This window comes from Podarcis filfolensis (genome assembly GCF_964270895.1).
Source record: "Podarcis filfolensis genome assembly, chromosome: 18".
NCBI lineage: Eukaryota > Metazoa > Chordata > Lepidosauria > Squamata > Lacertidae > Podarcis > Podarcis filfolensis.
In genome coordinates, this window is record NC_139622.1 from 8,472,935 (window position 1) to 8,496,302 (window position 23,368).

The following is a 23,368-nucleotide window of genomic DNA, read 5'->3' on the forward strand; positions in this document are numbered from 1 at the left end:
TCTTGGCCGTTGGACACACTCTTGGCCTTGTCCACTCAATCCACCAGAGCCTGTCCTCACATGTAAGGGAAACCCCTAACTCACTGAGCGTTGGAGACCCTCCGGCTGCCCTCACCTGGTTTAGCCAGCCAGTCAAAGCCGTTCCAGGGATTGTGGCCGCTGTTGCATGCTGACAGCTTCTGGGAGCCCCAGGTGAGAGCTGTTTGCAAGGTGGGGACCAAAGATGGACAAACTACCCCAGGTGGAGCACAATACAGTGGTACCTCAGGTTAAGAACTTAATTCGTTCTGGAGGTCTGTTCTTAACCTGAAACTGTTCTTAACCTGAGGTACCACTTTAGCTAATGGGGCCTCCTGCTGCTGCCGCATGATTTCTGTTCTCATCCTGAAGCAAAGTTCTTAACCTGAGGTAATATTTCTGGGTAAGTGGAGTCTGTAACCTGAAGTGTATGTAACCTGAAGTGTATGTAACCCGAGGTACCACTGTACACCACCACCAGAGGTACTTCCCCTTCCCTAACACCCCATACACTCCCACGTTGTTAAGGGCCTTAAGGCAAGAACCTTGGTAAAGGTAAACACAAAGTAGTCCAGTCAAATGCGACTATGGGGTTGTGGCACTCATCTCGCTTTCAGGCCGAGGGAGCCGGTGTTGGTCCACAGACAGCTTTTTCCCGGGTCATGTGGCCAGCAGGACGAAACCGCTTCTGGCGCAACGGGACACCGTGACGGAAACCAGAGCGCACGGAAATGCCGTTTACCTTCCTTCTACAGTGATACCTATTTATCTACTTGCGCTGGCATGCTTTCAAACTGCTAGGTTGGCAGGAGCTGGGACAGAGCAACGAGAGCTCGCTCCATTGTGGGGATTTGAACCGCCGACCTTCTGATCGGCAAGCCCAAGAGGCTCAGTGGTTTAGACCACAGCGCCACCCGCAAGAACCTTGAGCCTGGCTTGGTAGCGTATGGGCACCCAGTGCAAGCTTTTGAGCACGACTTATGTCCCCATCAACGGCCACAGCAGAGTTTGAAGAAGAAGAGTTTGGATTTGATATCCTGCTTTATCACTACCCTAAGGAGTCTCAAAGTGGCTAACAATCTCCTTTCCCTTCCTCCCCCACAACAAACACTCTGTGAGGTGAGTGAGGCTGAGAAACTTCAGAGAAGTGTGACTAGCCCAAGGTCACTCAGCAGCTGCATGTGGAGGAGCGGGGAATCGAACCCGGTTCACCAGATTACGAGTCCACCGCTCTTAACCACTACACCACACTGGCTCACACACAGCAGTTTGCACCAGCTGGGTCTCTCCCCGAAGCCCTGCTACAAATGGAGGATAAATCTAATTCTGTGTGTATTTTAATATTGCTTGCAAAAAGGTGTATGTGAGTAAAAAAAAGATTCATACCAAAAAATGTGTTTATTGAGGAGAAATTTTCACTAAGACGCTGGCAGACCTATCACAGGAGGATCTGGGAAAATAAACGCAGCGTGCACCGCAAATTGCTGTGGAAATGTGAAGAAGTGAAATTAAGATGCAGGAAAAAATATAGACCCAATTTGACAGATTTGTCCAGGTTGCAAGAAGAAAAGGGCACTCTTTCTGCACATGCCGGCTTCTGCTCCCCCATGATTCCCCCCCCCCCAAAAAAAAGGGTAGGAAGGAAACCATATACTGCCCCAGATTCTGTCACTTTACTTCCGCAATTTTCCGGGCTGGTGGGGCTGCGAACAGTTCGTTTCTGGAGCAGATAACACGGAAGCGAGAGCTAAACCTCCACCGTGTTCCACCAGATTTCTGGAAGCGGTTTTATGTTGTGTGAAAGCTCGAATATGATGCAGAAATAAGCAGGGGAACGGAACAAACGGCTGTGCGAACGCTGCCTCAGGAAGTTAGCTGGAGTCAAGGCCTAGGACTCAGGTACATCGATGCTTTGTTTTGTTTTCAGCGTTATAACACTGTGGCACCAGATGGCGCTGTAGAGTCCGATCCTCTGGCAATTTTCCCATTATGAGCTTACAATGCGTTTTTCTGAAACGTACAGATCCAGCCCTAGTCAACCACATATTGTTTGTGGACTGGAAGGAACAGCCAATACTGATCCTGTCGGTTGGGCCAAGTTCCGGACATGGGACCAGGAAGCAGAGACCGAGGGTTTCTGCTCCCGTTTCTCTTTTCATCAGGGTGGCATAGCTGTCAACTTACAGATTTGAAAATAAGGGACCAGCAGTCTATAAAATAAGGGATCAGCAGCCAAAATAAGGGATTTTCCGGGCACAGGTATGTTCAACTTCTGAGCCCCTCCGAGCCTAAGGCAGAAAGCCCAGCCAGCAGCCAAACGAAGCCTCAAGGAAAACCACCATCACCTCTCCGCTGGGAAGCGCTGAGCAAAGGCGAGTCCCCAGGCAACACGGCCGATTTGATCGGCACAAGGCATGCAAGCTCCACCCCCCAGTCGTTCTTAGACTTCTTATTGGGTGAGCAACGCAGCCGAGCAACACAGTTGGAGCCTCCCTCCTCCCTGGCCGGCAGGGAGGGAGGGAGAGGAGCTGCTTCCTTTGAAACCCGGGAAATTTAAGGGACATCATCAATAAGGGACAGCAGCGGGACACTGCATTGGGATAAGGGACTGTCCCGCCAAATAAGGGACGCTTGACAGCTATGCAGGGTGGCCAAAGAGCACAGGGTTTTGAAATCCCTTTTGAATGGAGCGGGTCTCAGCCTGCAATAGCCAGGTTCACCCTGCCACCTCTGGGATTCCCAAGGGGTGATGCTGCTGGACAGATCTTGGTGCCCGCCGGCGTTTTAAAACGGGCCTTTAGAGCCGCCGGTTTTGCATTCGGTGCGCCAGGCCTCCTCTAAGGCAAACGGGTGGAGTCATTGGGATCCTTTAGAAGTGTCCGCAAGACCCTTCTAGACCAGGTTGAACTCATCAAGGTAGGCGGCCAGGACCGCGTCCTTAATGTCCTCAAAAACCGTGCCAATGTTCTGCGTGTCCGTGGCACAGGTGAAGTGGAAGTAAAGGATCCGTGGCCTGTGGACGTCGCCGGAAGGACCCCCTCCCAAGTCGCCGCCAGGGACCAAGAACTTCCTGAAGATGTCCATGTACATTTCAAGGATGAACTGCTTGGCCGCGTGAGCGTCTCGCTTGGGGCCTGGGAAAATACAAGGAGATAGCCTTCAGGTGTGCCAATGCTAGGGGGCGGTGGTGCTGTCAGCCCCCTCAATATTCCTTAGCAGGGGGCTCAGCCTTGCCCAATATTGAGGGGGCAAAGGAGACCGAACCACTGAGCAGCGGCAGCTAGACTGGTGACTGGGAGCGGCCGCCGAGACCACATAACACCAGTCTTGAAAGACTTACATTGGCTCCCAGTACGTTTCCGAGCACAATTCAAAGTGTTGGTGTTGACCTTTAAAGCCCTAAACGGCCTCGGTCCAGTATACCTGAAGGAGCGTCTCCACCCCCATCGTTCTACCCGGACACTGAGGTCCAGCGCCGAGGGCCTTCTGGCGGTTCCCTCGCTGCGAGAAGTTACAGGGAACCAGGTAGAGGGCCTTCTTGGTAGTGGCGCCCGCCCTGTGGAATGCCCTCCCACCTGATGTCAAAGAGAAAAATAACTACAAAACTTTTAGAAGACATCTAAAGGCAGCCCTGTTTAGGGAAGCTTTTAATGTTTAATAGGTTATTGTATTTTAGTGTTTTGTTGGAAGCCGCCCAGAGTGGCTGGTGGGACCCAGCCAGATGGGCGGGGTATAAATAAATTATTATTATTATCATTATCATCATCATTATTATTATTATTAGCTCAGCATCAAAGGCAGGCTTCTCCTGAGCACGAGAAAGACATACAACGTCACAGGCGTGCAAAAGGTTAAGGACCCCTGGACAGTTAAGTCCAGTCAGAGGCAACAAGAGTGCACGGAAACGCCGTTTACCTTCCCGCCACAGCAATACCTATTTATCTACTTGCACTGGCGTGCTTTCAAACTGCTAGGTTGGCAGGAGCAGGGACTGAGCAATAGGAGAGCTCACCCCATCATGTCACCCAGTGTGTTTCACGGCTAGGTCAGGATTTGAATCTTAATCTACCAGGCCCATAACTGACGCTCGAGAATGCTGGGCTCTGCACTAGTTGGCTGGAGGGAGGAGGAAGTATTACCTGGGAAACTTGGGAAATAAGCAGCCAGGTCGGAGCTCAGGATCTTCTCCTCCAGGATGTCCACCTTGTTGAGGAAAAGGATAATGGAAGTATTCCAGAACCACGGAAGCTCCAGGATGGTTCTGAAGAGGTCGAGACTCTCCCTCATCCGGTTCTAACTCGTGGAAGTGGAGGAAGAAGGGAAAAGGAAGCACTTAGGAATCGGGCCTCTCACTCAGTCGTGCCTTCACTGCCCAGAAGATTCAGAGAAAAGGAGTCTTCCCTACCCAGGGATGCCCAGGGCTGAACCTCAGACCTTCTGCCCACTAAGCAAAGCCTCTACCATTTTCCCCTCAAAGTGAAGCTAAGAGCCTAGTCCTCTTTGTTTTGAATGAAAGGCTGTGTTATGCGTTTGCCTGAGCTTGAGTCTGGACTAAGGATTCTGAGCCCCTGTGTTCTGATTCGATACATGACGTCCAATCACAGAACATTTCAGGATTTGGGCCTCTGCCATTGGCCCTTGAGCTCTGAGCCGTGATTCGCAGCTTGGACGTTTAGACAGCCAATCACGTTGGGAGTGGGAGTGGCCCAGGCTTTCAGGTATGTATATAAGCAGTTGCTTTGCCCCTGTTTCCCAGTTATGTAGTGCAATAAAGGTTCTTGCTGTTATCACCAGCAGGTTTCAGGCAGGTTGACAATTCCCAGCCCTACCTGAAGATGCCAAGCCTGAGACCTGCTATTGAGCTACGTTCTCTTCTTTAAAAAATAAAAATAAAACAATATTCCAGTCCTCGTGACTTTGAAGGGCTTGTTTGAACAGGAATGGGCCAGCTAGAGTTGCCATATTTTGAAGAGCAAAAAAGAGGATGCTATGACCAGGGCCGGATTTAGGTTTGATGAGGCCCTAAGCTACTGAAGGTAATGGGGCCCTTTCTGTGTCCAGTTGTCCTTTGTCAACAACACATTGTCGCTGTTTTTTGTGTTGAATATATGCTCAGTGGTAATTTATGGACCTCATAGGTATCTCAAGCCATTTGCACATGTGGCCGCGCAACCAGTCCATGCAGAATGTAGGCACCCTATATATAGAAAGGAGCAAACCAGGGATATTTTAGGGAGCAGGCTAGCAGGCGGGGCCCATGACTTACACCAGAGGAGCCTACACAACACAAAACGCTGTTGCTGTGTGTAGGCTTTGTTTTATTTGTTTTTTAATCTTCTATTTTGGATGTGTACATCCAGTTTTTCCCCCTTTAACTTTTTTTGGGAGCCCCCAAGAGAGTGGGGCCATAAGCCATAGCTTGTTTAGCTTATACAGTGGTACCTCGGGTTAAGTACTTCATTCGTTCCGGAGGTCCGTTCTTAACCTGAAACTGTTCTTAACCTGAAGCACCACTTTAGCTAATGGGGCCTCCTGCTGCTGCCGCGCCGCCGGAGCACGATTTCTGTTCGGCAAAGTTCTTAACCTGAAGCACTATTTCTGGGTTAGCAGAGTCTGTAACCTGAAGCGTATGTAACCTGAGGTACCACTGTATGTAAATCCGGCGCTGGCTATGACAACTCTCATTTAAAAAAACCCCTACCATAGGTAGGATATAGAAGCTGTGATTTTATTGCTGGGGGGGGCAGGAGAAGAGGAAAGCAAATCTTTAGCCCCCAGTTTTGTTTATGTCTCATCCAGAAATTATAGCCAGAGACTTTCTGGCAAATTGAAAAAAAAATTCCACCCGGACAGAATTTTTACCCCTGAAAAAGAGGGCGTGTCCTGGGAAAAGAGGACACATGGCAGCCTTACCTAGGAAGCTCAGAGGAATGTGACCTTTGCAGGGAGTGGGGCGCAGTGCTGTGTTCACCCGTTCCCCTCCAGGAGCCGTGGAAAGGAATAAATCCTGATAACAAAAGGTGCAGGGATGCCTCCTCCCCTTTCCAAAGGACATGAGAAGCTTAAATCAGCATAAAAAGGTAAAGGGACCCCTGACCATTAGGTCCAGTCGTGGCCAACTCTGGGGTTGCGGCGCTCATCTCGCTTTATTGGCCAAGGGAGCCGGCGTACAGCTTCCGGGTCATGTGGCCAGCAGGACTAAGCCACTTCTGGCGAACCAGAGCAGCGCACGGAAACGCCCTTTACCTTCCCGCCAGAGTGGTACCTATTTATCTACTTGCACTTTGACGTGCTTTCGAACTGCTAGGTTGGCAGGAGCTGGGACCGAGCAACGGGAGCTCACCCCGTCATTGCGGGGATTCGAACCGCTGACCTTCTGATCGGCAAGCCCTAGGCTCTGTGGTTTAACCCACAGTGCCACATATGGGCATAAAACCTAATGCTTGGAGGCCCTGGCCAGTTTTTAAACCTGGACAGAGTGGGATCTCGATCTGGCCAGACAGCATTTTTACCTAAGTGCCCAACTTTGGCCTTGGAGGGAGGTAGGAGAGTAGGCAGCAGTGAGGTAGGTTGGATCTGCCAGGAGTTGCGATGCCTCACCTGCAAATTACAGTATTTTTTGCTCTATAAGACTCACTTTTTCCATCCTAAAAAGTAAGGGGAAATGTGTGTGCGTCTTATGGAGCAAATGCAGGCTGTGCAGCTATCACAGAAGCCAGAACAGCAAGAGGGATTACTGCTTTCACTGCTGTCCTGGCTTCTGAGATTCAGAATATTTTTTTCTTGTTTTCCTCCTCTAAAAACTAGGTGCGCCTTGTGGTCTGGTGCGTCTTATAGAGCGAAAAATACGGTAAACTGCGAAATTCCCTGCTGCAGGAGGCAAAATTGCAGGACTCCCTCCCTTGGCCTGCTCTTCTTGTGATCTTAAAACCTGATTTCATCACACACAAACACACACACACACACAGAGAAATGTACATGCATTTTTAAAAAAAAATTCCTCCTCCTTACTTCGCTTGTGTTCTCCTCTAGAGATTGGTCATATTCACTGAGAGAAGCCAAGTAGATCAGGGCAATCACGTTCTCGAAACAGTGGATCCATTTACGGCGCTCCGATCTCTGCCCGCCTACATCAACGATCCTGCACAGGAAGAGAGATTATGTTTTTTTGGGCTTCTGGGTGGCTACAGATACTCACCTCCTGGGTTTAAGGTAACCTCCACCCCTGCTCCAATGAAACCGATGTAGAAGTTGCCCCCCCAAAAAAAAGGTGTAAAAAAGGGGGGGGATTCGAACTGTCGACCTTCTGACCGGCAAGCCCTAGGCTCTGTGGTTTAAATGAGTATTTAAAATTAAGGTGTCAAAAAAGGTTTTTTATGGTCCATATAGTTGAAGCTATGGTTTTCCCAGTAGCGATGTATGGAAGTGAGAGCTGGACCATAAAGAAGGCTGATCGCTGAAGAATGGATGCTTTTGAATTCTGGTGCTGGAGGAGACTCTTGAGAGTCCCATGGACTGCAAGAAGATCAAACCTATCCATTCTGAAGGAAATCGGCCCTGAGTGCTCACTGGAAGGACAGATCCTGAAGCTGAGGCTCCAATACTTTGGCCACCTCAGGAGAAGAGAAGACTCCCTGGAAAAGACCCTGATGTTGGGAAAGATGGAGGGCACAAGGAGAAGGGGACGATGGAGGACGAGATGGTGGGACAGTGTTCTTGAAGCTACCAGCATAAGTCTGACCAAACTGCGGGAGGCAGTGGAAGACAGGAGTGCCTGGCGTGCTCTGGTCCAGGGGGTAACGAAGAGGCGGACATGACAAAACAACAAAACTGCGGCCCGTGATTTGTTAGCCCGAAAACAAGCGAGGTCCCAAGCAAAGAAGAATGGCAACTTAAGCTGACAGAATATGCACAGCTCACAGACTTAGAATAAGAGAACAAGAAGAACATGCACTTAGAGAAGATGGGAAAACTTATACTGAATATAGGGGGGGTGGGAATTGTGTACACCTGAAAACGTTGGAAGCATTAAGATAAATTCAACAGTGTAAATAAGTTTTGATGGCTGCTGTAACGGAATACTGAATGGTATAGCTTATGTAAAATATGCAGGGATTTATGATATGCAAAATGAACCATGGAAAGAGAAGAAGGGAAGTCTTAATGGTAAAGGGACCCCTGACCATTAGGTCCAGTTGTGGCCGACTCTGGGGTTGCAGCGCTCATCTCGCTTTACTGGCCGAGGGAGCCGGTGTACAGCTTCCGGGTCATGTGGCCAGTAGGACTAAGCCACTTCTGGCGAACCAGAGCAGCACACGGAAACGCCGTTTACCTTCCCGCCGGAGTGGTGCCTATTTATCTACTTGCACTGGCGTGCTTTCGAACTGCTAGGTTGGCAGGAGCAGGGACCGAGCAACGGGAGCTCACCCCGTCGCGGGGATTCGAACCGCCAACCTTCTGATCGGCAAGCCCTAGGCTCTGTGGTTTAAATGAGTAAATTGTAAAACAGATAATTTAATAAAAAATACACACACACACACGAGTATAGATGAAGTTGTACCCAACTAAGGTTATTCTTGTGGTGGAGGCGGCGTCCAATGAAGTTGTATAATCTTAGAAGGGGGCCATGAGATAGGGCTAGGTTGTGACCATCACAAAGGGACTTTGCCCTTCTGAATTTGCCGCTACACTCATTTCAGCAGAGATCAACTACGGAGGCTTTGAAACCCATCGGCATCTCTCACCTGGTTTAGCCCACCAGTCAAAGCCATCAAGGCTGCACGACTTCAGATCCCGCTCCCAGTTCTGCTCACCTGAGCCTCACCTTCTGCACCGAAAAGCAGTACTCGTTGATGCCCGTTGTCGGCACCCGCGTCCGCAGGATGTCCTGGGGGCTCGGCACGTACCCTGCCGCTGCAATGCGGTCCAGGTTAGACAGGAAGCTGCAAAGGCATGTTAAGGATAGTTGTTTAAATTGTACATGGAAATGGGAAGATAACTTACTAAAGAAAGAGGAGGCTTCGCCCTGCCAGATTTGAAATTATATTATGAAGCATCTTGCGTCTGTTGGCTGAAGGAATGGATGAAATTAGAAAATACTGAATTGCTGGATTTAGGAGGTTATGATAACAGATTTGGGTGGCACACATATTTATGGTATAATAAGACAAAAGTCCATAAAGGATTTGGAAGCCATATATTTCGAAGATCTCCAGTAGAAACCTGGGATAGGTATAAAAACCTATTGGAATGAAAAACACCACATTGGTTATCTCCATTAGAAGCGATGAGCGTAAAAAAGGTCAATATGAGTGGGAAATGGATAACATATGGGAAATTAATATATATGGAAGGAAGTAAATGGAAACTGAAACAATATGAAGAAATTAAAGAATATGTTAATGATTGTTTACATTATCGCCAGGTCAACGAAATGTTTAAACAAGACTCTAAAGAAAAAGGATTTGATGAAAGTGGATCAAAGTTTGAATTAGAGATATTAAGTAATGATGCAAAATTTTTGTCTAAAATGTATAAATTGCTGCTTGAATGGCATTTGAAGGACAAAGAGGTTAAGTCGGTTATGATTCATTGGGCCAAAGATTTTCGGTCTAATATACAGCTGAGTGATTGGGTGAAATTATGGAAGGAAGGTTTAAAATTTACTGCATGCAATGCCCTAAAAGAAAATGTGATGAAAATGATGTATAGATGGTATATTATACCTGTCAAGTTAGCGAAAATGTATAAAGTCAGTAATAAATGTTGGAAATGTAAAAAAAAGGAGGGAACATTTTATCACATGTGGTGGGAATGTAAAAAGGTGAAATGCTTCTGGGAGATGATATATAACGAGTTAAAAAAATGTTGAAATATACATTTATAAAGAAACCAGAAGCATTTTTACTGGGCATTGTGGGGAATGACATAAATAGAAAGGAATGTAAGCTCTTTTTATATGCAGTAACAGCAGCAAGAATATTATTGGCCCAAAAATGGAAGCAAGAAGAGTTACCGACGATTGAAGAATGGAGGATGAAGTTAATGGACTATGCAGAATTAGATAAACTAACAGGAAGGATTTGAAACCGGCGAGACCAGAAATTCACAGAAGACTGGAGTAAATTTACGGACCATTTGAAAAGTAATTGTGAAGAACAGACGACGTTTGTAGGTTTGCAAACGGGGATTCGTTTAACCCACAGTGCCAACGATGTTGGTTAGAGTATGAGACTCTAAATCTTAGGGTTGTGGGTTCAAGTTTCACGTTGGGTTAAACCACAGAGCCTAGGACTTGCCAATCAGAAGGTCGGTGGTTCGAATCCCCGCAACGGGGTGAGCTCCCGTTGCTCGGTCCCTGCTCCTGCCAACCTAGCAGTTCAAAAGCATGTCAAAGTGCAAGTAGATAAATAGGTACCACTCTGGCGGGAAGGTAAACGGCGTTTCCGTGCGCTGCTCTGGTTCGCCAGAAGTGGCTTAGTCCTGCTGGCCACATGACCCGGAAGCTGCATGCCGGCTCCCTCGGCCAATAAAGCGAGATGAGCGCCACAACCCCAGAGTCGGCCACGACTGGACCTAATGGTCAGGGGTCCCTTTACCTTTACCTTACTCTAACCAACTGAGGGCTTTTGATAGTGCTGCACAGGTTGTTGTTGTTCACTAGATTTCATAGATTTTCTGTTGTTTAAATTCCATTACACTTTGATTACTTTTTAACTACTATCGTTGATTTGTTTTTAAGCTTTCTGTGTTTCTGTATGTGCTTGCTTCTTGTAAGCCTGATTGAATTACAGAATTGTAGAGTTGGAAATGGACTCCAAGGATCATCTAAGGAGCCCTGGTTCTGGAAGAAAGGCAGTTCAATAATTCCAGTGGATCTGCTCTAAACAGAACTTAGTTGTAAGCAACCCAAATGCGTCTTCTCTGAGTAGGATAAGACTGGGTGCAACCCACCACCCGGAAACCCGATAGATTTGCTCGTCCTTAAGCGGCAAACACAAATGCGCTCACTAGAAAGTGGAATCCAGCAAATGGTACTCGCTTCGCCTCTGGTAGCAGGTTCGGATCCCGCCATCTCTCCACAGGCTTTTGATCATCCGTGCATGGTGCGCATCCATCTCCTTCATTTTGTAAGTATCCACAGCCATCAGCAGCTGAGCATTTTGCTAGAAGCAGAGAGAATAACGTAATTTAATACTGTTGTTGTTTCAGTGGTACCTTGGTTTAAGAACAGCTTAGTTTATGAACAACTTGGATTAAGAACGCTGCAAACCCGGAAGTAGGTGTTTTGGTTTGTGAACTTTGCCTTGGAATCAGAACATGTTGGATGTGTTCCATTTGTAAATTGAATCCCCCGCTGCTATGGGAAAGCACGCCTTGGTTTAAGAACGCTTTGGTTTAAGAACGGGCTTCCGGAATGGATTAAGTTCGTAAACCAAGGCACCGCTGTATTTATTTTGATTCGACTGTAACATGTTTGTTAAAGAAGGAAGTGTCCTTGTGGGCAGCTTCTGGTAAGAGAAAAGCAATTACTTCTTTTATCTCTTACATCGTATGGGGACGCAAATGGCGCTGTGGTCTAAACCACTGAGCCTCTTGGGCTTGCTGATCAGAAGGTTGGCGGTTCAAATCCCCACGATGGGGTGAACTCCCATTGCTCTGTCCCAGCTCCTGCCAAGCTAGTAGTTCAAAAGCATGCCAGCACAAGTAGAGAAATAGGTACCGCTGCAGAGGGAAGGTAAATGGCGTTTCCGTGCGTTCTGGTTTCCATCACGGTGTCCCGTTGAGCCAGAAGCAGTTTAGTCCTGCTGGCCACATGACCCAAAAAGCTATCTGTGGACAAATGCTGGCTCCCTTGGCCTGAAAGCAAGATGAGCGCCGCAACCCCATAGTCACCTTTGACTGGACCTAACCATCCAGGGGTTCCTTGCCTTTATATGGTCTCAATGGCAGCTCCCAGTCACCAGTCTGGTAGTCACATTCTGGATTAGTTGTCATTTCCAAGTCACCTTCAAAGGGAGCCCCACGTAGAGCGCATGGCAGTAGTCCAAGTGGGAGATAACCAGAGCATGCACCACTCTGGCCAGACAGTCCATGGGCAGGGAGGGTCACATCCTGCATACCAGATGGAGCTGCCCTGGACAGAAAATTGACCTGCGCCTCCATGGACTGCTGTGAGTCCAAAATTACCCCCCAGCTGCGCACCTGGTCCTTTGCCCCATTCAGGACCAAGGTGTCCCTCATACCTGTCTGTCCCCTGTCCCCCCAAAACAGTACTTTGGTCAGGTCAGGATTCAACCTCAATGCTTTGGTCTTACCCTGTGGGTTCCTCTTCCCATGCCGTCGGACTACTCACCGCATTTTCCTGCTGGGCATAGGAGATCTGGAGAATGTCCATAGCCTTGACAATAGCCTGGATGGACATAAAGATGTTCTGATAAACCACCTTGGCGAATTCTTTGCGGTCTTCCTCCGTATAGCCCAAGCCATGGATTATTCTCATCTGTTTGATGAAGGTGCTTTTCCCACTCTCTCCAGTACCTAAAAGAAATCCCAGAGCTCTTATTTTCCCCCTTCATTTCATTACACACAAACACACACACACACTGGTTGTTTATTTTTCTTTTAAAAAACTCCTCAAAGCAGGGTATGAAAACCAGGGTCCGATGTAGCGGTGGTATTTGACTCCTACTAAGGTAGCATAAGAGCATGCAAGTGGCGCTGTGGTCTAAACTACTGAGCCTAGGGATTGCCGATCAGAAGGTCGGCGGTTCGAATCCCTGCGATGGGGTGAGCTCCCGTTGCTCGGTCCCTGCTCCTGCCAACCCAGCAGTTCGAAAGCACGTCAGAGTGCAAGTAGATAAATAGATACCGCTCCAGCGGGAAGGTAAACGGCAATTCCGTGCGCTGCTCTGGTTCGCCAGAAGCAGCTTAGTCCTGCTGGCCACATGACCCGGAAGCTGTACGCTTGCTCCCTCGGCCAGTAAAGCGAGATGAGCGCCGCAACCCCAGAGTCAGCCACAACTGGACCTAATGGTCAGGGGTCCTTTTACCTTTACTAACAATCCACGGCTCCAGCCCTTCCCAGATTTAAAGCTGGCTATCATATTACCTCTTAATCGTCTCTCCTTTCAGGCTAAAGGACGCCCAAATCACTCACAGTTTCCTATGACGACTTAAGACTCCAGGACTGTGACTGATCAAAATGGGCAAATGTCTCAGCTAGACTTCGAAAATGATTTCATTCAGTTTGTGTTTTTAAACAACCCCAGATGGGTGCATACCTTTCCAAACTAATGCACGGATCAGAAAAGTAATAGATTTTTAAAATTAGTGGTAGTATCGGTACTGTGTTGGCAAACTGCGGGAGGCAGTGGAAGACAGGAGTGCCTGGCGTGCTCTGGTCCAGGGGGTCATGAAGAGTCGGACACGACTAAACGACTAAACGGCAAGAATCGGTACTATTTATGTGCCCTTCACTCCAGGCTCCCAGAGCAAGTTACAGCAATTAAAACATAAGATTAAAAACAGGTTAAAATATGCTGGGTCCTTTGCACTTTTCTGAATTTTGCAATTGAACGAAAAACAAAGCCAGTGACAAAATAACCTATTCTATAGGGTAAGATATGCACACTGGAAGGACAGATCGTGAAGCTGAGGCTCCAAGACTTTGGCCACCTCATGAGAAGAGAAGACTCCCTGGAAAAGACCCTGAAGTTGGGAAAGATGGAGGGCACAAGGAGAAGGGGACGACAGAGGACAAGATGGTGGGACAGTGTTCTTGAAGCTACCAGCATGAGTTTGACCAAACTGCGGGAGGCAGTGGAAGACAGAAGTGCCTGGCGTGCTCTGGTCCAGGGGGTCACGAAGAGGCGGACACGACTAAACGACTAAACAACAACAGCATGCACAACTTTAGATCAAATACAAAATTCATATTGGCACAAAGTTGTAGCCAGCGTTGCTCCTGTTCAGAGGAGTGCCATTGAAGTAAATTATCGTTAATTTCAGAGTGTATACTTGGAACAGGATCTATGGCCGAAGTCTAGAAGCAGATGAATCTACTCGCCCCTAGTCATGGCAAGGGTTATCTGAAAAGGTGTGTCCTAGTCACACTTCTTAGGAGTCTCTCAGCCCCACTCACCTCACAGAGTGTTTGTTGTGGGGGAGGAAGGGAAAGGAGAATGTCAGCCGCTTTGAGACTCCTTAGGGTAGTGATAAAGCAGGATATCAAATCCAAACTCTTCTTCTTCCCTGATAAGCGGTGGTGCTTTCAAGCGAGAGAGGAATGTTAGCTTTAATTTAAAACGAGAAACGCCTTGATTCTCACTTTCTGAACCAATTTGAATACTAAAACGAAGTCATCCTTCAAAATCTGCTCTTCTCTGAATCTCAGAACTGCAGAGTTGGAAAGGGACCCTAGGGTCATCTAGTCCAACCCCCTGCAATGCAGGAATCTCAACTGAAGAATCCCTGACCGAGGGCCACCCAACATCTCTTCCAAAGCTTCGTCTGAAGGAGACCCTGCCTCCTTCTGAGGGAGTCCATTCTGCTGTCGAACAACTCTCAGATAGTTCTTCCTAATGTTTAGCTAGAATCTCCTTTCCAGCAAGGTGAGCCCATTGGTTCAACTGCATTTCAGCGAGAAACTACCCGATCCTCACTTTCCAGGCCAATATGCGCACTGGAAAAGCAGCCGTCCGAAATTTGCTCTTCTCTGAACTTTGCCAACCAAGCAATGTTTAAGTGCCGTATTTTTCGCTCTATAAAACGCACCAGACCACAAGACGCACCTAGTTTTTGGAGGAGGAAAACAAGAAAACAAATATTCTGAATCTCAGAAGCCAAAACAGCAAGAGGGACCGTTGCGCAGTGAAAGCAGCAATCCCTCTTGCTGTTCTGGCTTCCAGGATAGCTGCACAGCCTGCATTCGCTCCATAAGACGCACACACATTTCCCCTTACTTTTTAGGACGGAAAAAGTGAGTCTTATAGAGCAAAAAATACGGTATATCACACACCAGCAGATCTACTCAGGACAGAGTAGTGGTTAGAATGTCAGACTAGGACCTGGGAGGATAAGGTAAAGGTAAAGGACCCCTGGATGGTTATGTCCAGTCAAAGGCGACTATGGGGTTGTGGCGCTCATCTCGCTTTCAGGCCAAGGGAGCCACAGACAGTTTTCTGGGTAATGTGGCCAGGACTAAACCACTTCTGGCGCAATGAGACACTGTGATGGAAATCAGAGCGCACGGAAACACTGTTTACCTTCCCATCGCAGCGGTACCTATTTATCTACTTGCGCTGGCGTGCTTTCGAACTGCTAGGTTGGCAGGAACAGGGACAGAGCAACGGGAGCTCACTTCATCGCAGGGATTTGAACCGCCGACCTTCTGATCGGCAAGCCCAGGAGGCTCGGGCCTGGGAGACCAGGGTTCAAGTCCCCTCCACTTGGCCATGAAGCTCACTGAGAGTGACCCCAGAGGCCAGCCGCTGCCTCTCGGCCTAATCTACCTCGCAGGGTTGTTGATGGGATTAAATGAGGAGGGAGAGAACCACGGATGCCAGGCTCTTTGGAGAAAACAGTGGGGTATAACTGGAATAGATCCATCAAGTTATATTAAAGGGACCCCTGACCATTAGGTCCAGTTGTGACCGAGTCTACGATTGCAGTGCTCATCTCGCTTTACTGGCCGAGGGAGCCGGCGTACAGCTTCCGGGTCATATGGCCAGCAGGACTAAGCCGCTTCTGGCGAACCAGAGCAGCGCACGGAAACGCCGTTTACCTTCCCACTGGAGTGGTGCCTATTTATCTACTTGCACTTTGACGTGCTTTCGAACTGCTAGGTTGGCAGGAGCAGGGACCGAGCAACGGGAGCTCACCCTGTCACGGGATTCGAACCGCCGACCTTCTGATCTGCAAGTCCTAGGCTCTGTGGTTTTACCCACAGCGCCACCCGCGTCCCTCAAGTTACTTTACGAGGTCGATAAGAGAGCTTTAGGGGCTTGTTGGGAACAATTATCCATGGGGCACAATTGAGAAAGCTAGGAAAGAGGAGGAAGGGAGAGTATTATTTCTTGCTAGCATGGAAGGCACTAGAGGAGACTCCTGAGAGTCCCATGGACTGCAAGAAGATCAAACCTCTCCATTCTGAAGGAAATCAGCCCTGAGTGCTCACTGGAAGGACAGATCCTGAAGCTGAGGCTCCAAGACTTTGGCCACCTCATGAGAAGAGAAGACTCCCTGGAAAAGACCCTGATGTTGGGAAAGATGGAGGGCACAAGGAGAAGGGGACGACAGAAGACGAGATGGTGGGACAGTGTTCTCAAAACTACCAGCATGAGTTTGACCAAACTGCGGGAGGCAGTGGAAGACAGGAGTGCCTGGCGTGCTCTGGTCCAGGGGGTCACGAAGAGTCGGACACGACTAAACAAACAAACAAAAAAGTATGGAAGGCTAGATCATGCTCCAAGCCCATCACTCAAGCCTCAAGCCTCTCCCCAACCTAGCATGCAGCTCCTTGTCCGAGGGGCAGTTACTCACCGAGCAAAAGCAACTTCAGCTCCCACCGATCTCTCTTCTTCTGCTCCTGAAGAAGCCGGTTGATTTCTTTATCTATGGCGACGGCGTTTTTCTCCTCCTCAGAGAGAAAGCAGATGCACCAGACCATCGTGGCGGGACGTGAGATGGGGTCCCCCCTTACCAATCTCGGACCAGACGGAAAAGACCCCACCCCGATGAAAAGCATGCACACCACTAATTTTTTTTGAAGTGCAGGAGGTTTGGTAAGAAAAATGTCCACGGATGCACGGTCCAAGCCCTCCTCCCTAAGGAGGAGGGACCCAGGAAGAGATGGTGCGAGATCAAGTTTCAGCAGAACAGGGAATCCAGAGGCTCGATCACAGAAGCCTTCCAGGATCCATAGCTGGCAAGGTGAGGGATCTCATGGGAATTGTATGATCCAAGAGGTTGCCCATGGAGAAGGAAAGCAAATACTTGGGCTGAGATCAGACATGCAGGCAGCTATAGGGAACTGTTTGCGAAAGTTCCCCCTCCCATTCGTAGGAGCTGTGCCCAACCGCCGTAAATTCCATTCCACTCATTGGAACCGCTCAGCATCCACCTTCCAGCGACCGCAAGGTGACCCAGGAGCTTTTAAAAGCAAGGTGTCGATTGTCCTCTTCAGGCTGGGCTCCCCATCTTTCAGATAAAAGGTTTTTAAAAAGGAAGGAAGTTAGCCCCAGTTCACTTTTGTTTCTTCACGATCACCTCCACCTCCACCCATAGTTTTTTCCATCAAACAAAGTGGTTGGTTTGTTTTTTTCAAATAATCTTTTTTTAATTATAAAATTCATATCCTGCCTTTCTTCCCAAAGGAGCCCAGGGCAACAGACAACCAGAGATAGAACAGTACAAACATCTTAAAAATAATTTCAGTGCAGATACAGACATCATCACAACAACAAACAACAACAACAACTTATTATGTATACCTTGCCATTTGGCTGGGTTACCCCAGCCATTCTGGGCGGCTCCCAACAGAATATTGAAAACATGATTACACATCAAACATTAAAAACTTCCCTAATAAGGGCTCCCTTCAGATGTCTTCTAAAAGTCGTATCATTGTTTATTTCCTTGACAACTGGTGGGAGGGCGTTCCACTGGGCGGGCACCACCACCGAGAAGGCCCTCTGCCTGGTTCCCTGTAACCTCATTTCTCTCAGGGAGGGAACCGCCAGAAGGCCCTCGGAGCTGGACCTCAGTGTCCGGGCAGAACGATGGGGGTGGAGACGCTCCTTCAGGTCTACTGGGCCTTTGAGGCCATTTAGGGCTTTAAAGGTCAGCACCAACACTTTGAACTGTGCTCAGAAACGTGCTGGGAGCCAATGCAGGTCTTTCAGGACCGGTGTTATGTGGTCTCGGCGGCCACTCCCAGTCCCCAGTCTAGCTGCCGTATTCTGGATTAGTTGCAGTTTCTGGGTCACCTTCAAAGGTAGCCCCATATAGAGCGCATGGCAGTAGTCCAAGCGGGAGATAACCATAGCATGGACCACTCTGGCGAGACGGTCCACAGGCAGGTAGGGTCTCAGCCTGCGTACCAGATGGAGCTGGTAGACAGCTGCCCTGGACACAGAATTGACCTGCACCTCCATGGACAGCTGTGAGTCCAAAATGACTCCCAGGCTGCGCACCTGATCCTTCAGGGGCACAGTTGCCCCATTCAGCGAGTCCTCCACACCTGTCTGCCTCCTGTCCCCCAAAAACAGTACTGCTGTCTTGTCTGGAGAAGATCTCAGCTTAGAAAGCTTGTTGGAAGAGGAAGGTCTTTGGCTGGGGCCGAAAAAACAACAGAGATGGCACCTGACTTAAATTCAAGGGGAATGGAGTTCCAAAGGTCAGGCCAATAGCCCATCGAGTCCTCTGTCCTGTTCTCACAGTAAGAAACCAGATTCTGCTTCTGGTGGACTCTGGTGGACTCTCAAGCAAGACCTAAGTGCCAGAAGAGAAACTCTCTCCCTTCCTGAAGTTTCTGGCAACTGGTATTCGGAAACGTTTCAAGAAAGACCAGTTTCCTACAACGCGCACAAAGCACTTCCTGATACGATGGCACCTGCAGGATGCCCTTACCTGCAGATTGAGTGGGTTTATAAGGGGTGAGACCACCTTTCAGGTATCCTGGCTCCCTGGTGTTTGGGGGTTTTCTACATCAAAACCAAGGGACACAAGTGGCGCTGTGGTCTAAACCACTGAGCCTCTTGGGCTTGCCGATCAGAAGGTCGGCGGTTCGAATCCCCGCAACGGAGTGAGCTCCCGTTGCTCTGTCCCTGCTCCTGCCCACCTAGCAGTTCGAAAGCACGCCAGCGCAAGTAGATAAATAGGTACCGCTCCGGTGGGAAGGTAAACAGCATTTCCGTGCGCTCTGGTTTCCGTCATAGTGTCCCGTTGCACCAGAAGCGGTTTAGTCCTGCTGGCCACATGACCCGGAAAGCTAGCTGTGGACAAACGCCGGCTCCCTTGGCCTGAAAGTGAGATGGGCGTGCAACCCCAGAGTCGTGCGCGACTGGACCTAACGGTCAGGGGTACCTTTAACCTTACGTCAAAACCAGTGCCTTGAACTTAGCCCAGTAGCTAATTTGCATGGAATTGGAAGAAGGCCAGTGATCTGGTTCATTGACTGGTTAACCGCACAAGTTCCGGCTGGTTAATCTACAAAGTTGTGGTTGATTGATCTTACCCATTCAATTTGCATGCAAGTAAAAGCTGCTTTTCCGAAGGAAGAAAGATCCCTGAGATTAACTGCAGGAGCTTCACTGGCCGTTCCCCAAGTTGGTGAGGATCATAGAATCATAGAGTTGGAAGGGACCCAAAGGTCATCCAGCCCAACCCCCTGCAATGCTCATTTAACAACAACAAACAGAGCCTTCCGTGTCAAGGCCCCAGTCCTGTGGAACACTCTGCCACTAGATATCACATTTTAGATATTGCCTGCCGGGAAGTTCCCCATTCCGTCAGGCCTACTAATTTTGATGTGGTTTTTATTGTATGGTTTTATGTAAGATTGTTATAAACCACTCTGCTTGTTGTTTACGAACGGCAATATATAGCTATTTTTTTATAGGTCAATAAAATGAAAGAAAGGGAATTGGGGTTGAGGCAAAGGGAGCGGCGTGATTTGGGCTGTAAGCAGCAGCAAGCAGGTCACAAAAGAGAAGCAGAGAGGCTGTGGTTCGTTCGTAAGCTAGTCTGAAAACAGCGGAAGGAATGGAATGTGACTTTGTGCCATCCCGATAAACATTGCAGGGAACCGAACAATGGAAGATAGTAATGAACTCTCCCAGCACACCAGGTCTGGAACTAAAACGGGTCAGCAAACTTTTTCAGCTGGGGGCCGGTCCACTGTCCCTCAGACCTTGTGGGGGGCTGGACTATATTTTGAAAAGAAAACAAAAATGAACGAATTCCTATGCCCCACAAATAACCCAGAGATGCATTTTAAATAAAAGGACACATTCTACTCATGTAAAAACACGCTGATTCCTGAACCGTCCGCAGTCCAGATTTAGAAGGTGATTGGGCCGGATCCTTAGTTGCCCACCCATGAACTAAAATGTATATGCAAACTAGATTTTAAATTTATAAGATGCAACAGAGGTGCTGTTTGTAAGGAGGGAAAAGAGGGCAGCTGGAAGAATGGTTTAACTGCAAGTGAAGGATCACAACCGGACACTAAATAAACGATTCGGCTACGGGAGGAAAATGATTGACAGGAGCTGGAAACCTGATTTTAAGGCGTTGTATTAAAGTGATTCGGTTCCATCTGTAATAATTTGGGGGAATCATTTTAAAAAATAAATATTAAAAGGGAAGTGAGGAGGAAGTTCAAGGCTGTATTGTGGTTACTCCACACCTTCTGAAACAGTACGCAAAACGAAAACACAGCCATTGTCACAGCCATTGTCGGGATTTTGCAATACTTTTCTCCAACCAAGCAAGGTATTTGCAATGCGAATATACTAGGGGAAAATGCACATTCGATGCAAATTGCAAAAAAAAAAAAAGCATTCTACAAAGGAGAAATTGCTTTGCAAAATGTGCCTTTGAGCAAAATTGCATATTTTAGGAGGGATATAAAGCGATGGCTTACCCTGAGTCAGAACTTTGGTCTTGTCTGCACTGACTGGCAGAAGCTCTCCAAGGTTTCAGACAGGAGTCTTTCTCACTCCTGGTTGGAGATGCTGGGGTTCAAACCTTCTGCACTCAAAGCACATGTCCTGTCCCTAAACTACACTCCCTCCCCGTTTCAAAAAGGAGAAATCAGCCCTTCAAACGCTGCCAAATTTTCACAAGGACTTAAAAAGGCTAACGGGGCGAAACTGATGCGGGAATGCAGAGAGCTGAATTTAAAGATTTGGGAAAAGGAGGAACTGAGAGTGGCAGGTCCACTCGCACCCCAGCCAAGGAACATGCCCCTGAAACAATTCAGGTTTTTGTTTCGTAGGCATGTCCACTGGTCCCATCACCTCCTGGCAAATAGAAGGGGAAGAAATGGAGGCAGTGAGAGATTTTACTTTCTTGGGCTCCATGATCACTGCAGATGGTGACAGCAGTCGCGAAATTAAGCCTGCTTCTTGGGAGAAAAGCAATGACAAACCTGGACAGCATCTTAAAAAGTAGAGACATCACCTTGCCAACAAAGGTCCGTATAGTAAAAGCTATGGTTTTCCCAGTAGTGATGTATGGAAGTGAGAGCTGGACCATAAAGAAGGCTGATCGCCGAAGAATGGATGCTTTTGAATTCTGGTGCTGGAGGAGACTCTTGAGAGTCCCATGGACTGCAAACCTCTCCATTCTGAAGGAAATCAGCCCTGAGTGCTCACTGGAAGGACAGATCCTGAAGCTGAGACTCCAAGACTTTGGCCACCTCATGAGAAGAGAAGACTCCCTGGAAAAGACCCTGATGTTGGGAAAGATGGAGGGCACAAGGAGAAGGGGACGACGGAGGACGAGATGGTGGGACAGTGTTCTCGAAGCTGCCAGCATGAGTTTGACCAAACTGCGGGAGGCAGTGGAAGACAGGAGGGCCTGGCATGCTCTGGTCCAGGGGGTCACGAAGAGGCGGACACGACTAAACGACTCAACAACAACAACAGGCAGGGACTATTTTCGCACCTGTGCTCCAAACAGCACCTGATCTATCTGCAAAAAAAAAAAAGGTCCACACACAGAACATCAGGGTCAGTAAGGAAAAGGACAGACAAGAGGGAGAGGACATCAGAAAGGGGGCTACCTAAATTATCTTCCCGAAATGCCGCAACACAGACCTGGGTCCCCACCTGGAGAGGAGAGGCCTGCCAACTGCTTTCTCTGCACCAAAAGAACCCAGAAGGTTGCAATGGGAACTTTCTGTTCTGGTAAGTCTCCTCCTAGCGAGGCCTCATCCTGTTTGCTCACCGCCCCAGCTGAGATGTACCAATCCACAAAACTTCCCCCCTAGTTCTCGCTCGCAAAAGGCAAACAGAAATTGCACTTTTGCTGGCCCTGGGCTTGGTTTGTTTTTGAAAATGTGGTGGAGAAGGAGTTCCCCTTCCTCTTTCGGTACCTTGCGAAACCTCAGCCGCCCGCTGTACGTTTGAATTCCCACAATTCCTCGTCTGCATAAGAAACAAGGGGGGTGGCATTGATTTTATTTCCCTATGGTGTGCGTGATATACTGCAAATGATGGTTAAATCGAAAGCAACCCAGGTACAAGGAAAATAAAGCTCATTGCACACACACACCTCTAAAAAACTTTAAAAACACCCAAGTCGTATCCAATTGACCTACTCAGCCCTTCAGATACAAAGCCTGATGAGGAACGGTTGAAGGAGCTGGGTTTGTTTAGTCTGGTAAAGAGGGAATTGAGAGGAGACATTGATGATAGATTAGTAATTCTGTATTGTAATTGATAAGTGTAAACTGTTTACAGTGGTACCTCGGGTTACATACGCTTCAGGTTACAGACTCTGCTAACCCAGAAATAGTGCTTCAGGTTAAGAACTTTGCTTCAGGATGAGAACAGAAATCATGCTCCGGCGGCGCGGCAGCAGCAGGAGGCCCCATTAGCTAAAGTGGTGCTTCAGGTTAAGAACAGTTTCAAGTTAAGAACGGACCTCCGGAATGAATTACTTAACCCGAGGTACTACTGTATTTGCTGATGTGGGTTAAACCATAGAGCCTAGGACTTACCAATCAGAAGGTTGGCAGTTCAAATCCCCGCGATGGGGTGAGCTCCCGTTGCTCGGTCCCTGCTCCTGCCAACCTAGCAGTTCGAAAGCACGTCAAAGTGCAAGTAGATAAATAGGCACCACTCCAGCGGGAAGGTACACGGTGTTTCCGTGCGCTGCTCTGGTTCGCCAGAAGCGGCTTCGTCCTGCTGGCCACATGACCCGGAAGCTGTACTCTGGCTCCCTCGGCCAATAAAGCGAGATGAGCGCCGCAACCCCAGAGTCAGCCACGACTGGACCTAATGGTCAGGGGTCCCTTTACCTTTACTTTAATTTACTATGGGATTCTAATGGATTATTGAATATTGCTTTATTTGCTAGAAGCTGTTTATTTCAAAGTTATTGTGACTTTTTATATTGGATTAGATTTTTATTATTAATGTTTGATGTTTCATTGCTATTTTTAGATGTGTTGGAAGCTACCCAGAGTGACGGGGGCAGATGGGTGGCATGATAATAATAATAATAATAATAATAATAATAATAATAATAATAATAATAATTGCCATCTTCATCAGACTATGCTTTTTTTCTTCTGCTCTGGAGGGTCGGACCGGAAGCAGTGACTTCAAGTTACAAGAAC

General features: G+C 48.2%; 1 protein-coding gene across 3 annotated transcripts; it reads right to left on the bottom strand.

Annotated features, from left to right (window-relative positions):
• Positions 1-1,397: 1,397 nt before the first annotated feature.
• On the bottom strand, positions 1,398-21,982 carry LOC310753450 (guanine nucleotide-binding protein subunit alpha-15-like). Of its 3 annotated transcripts, none has more exons than XM_083594774.1 (8): positions 21,809-21,982; positions 16,561-17,197; positions 12,374-12,558; positions 11,029-11,183; positions 8,832-8,960; positions 7,030-7,159; positions 4,158-4,311; positions 1,398-3,152 (listed from the first exon to the last, which is right to left on the bottom strand). In XM_083594774.1, the coding sequence occupies exons 2-8, from the start codon at positions 16,763-16,765 to the stop codon at positions 2,911-2,913; spliced, it is 1,200 nt and encodes a 399-aa protein (XP_083450900.1). In that variant the 5' UTR covers positions 16,766-17,197; positions 21,809-21,982; the 3' UTR covers positions 1,398-2,910. The 3 variants fall into 3 exon arrangements, with proteins under 3 accessions (XP_083450900.1, XP_083450901.1, XP_083450899.1); XM_083594775.1 differs by having other exon boundaries at positions 21,855-21,920; XM_083594773.1 differs by lacking the exon at positions 21,809-21,982 and adding an exon at positions 20,666-20,978 and having other exon boundaries at positions 16,561-17,217.
• Between the last annotated feature and the right edge of the window lie 1,386 nt (positions 21,983-23,368).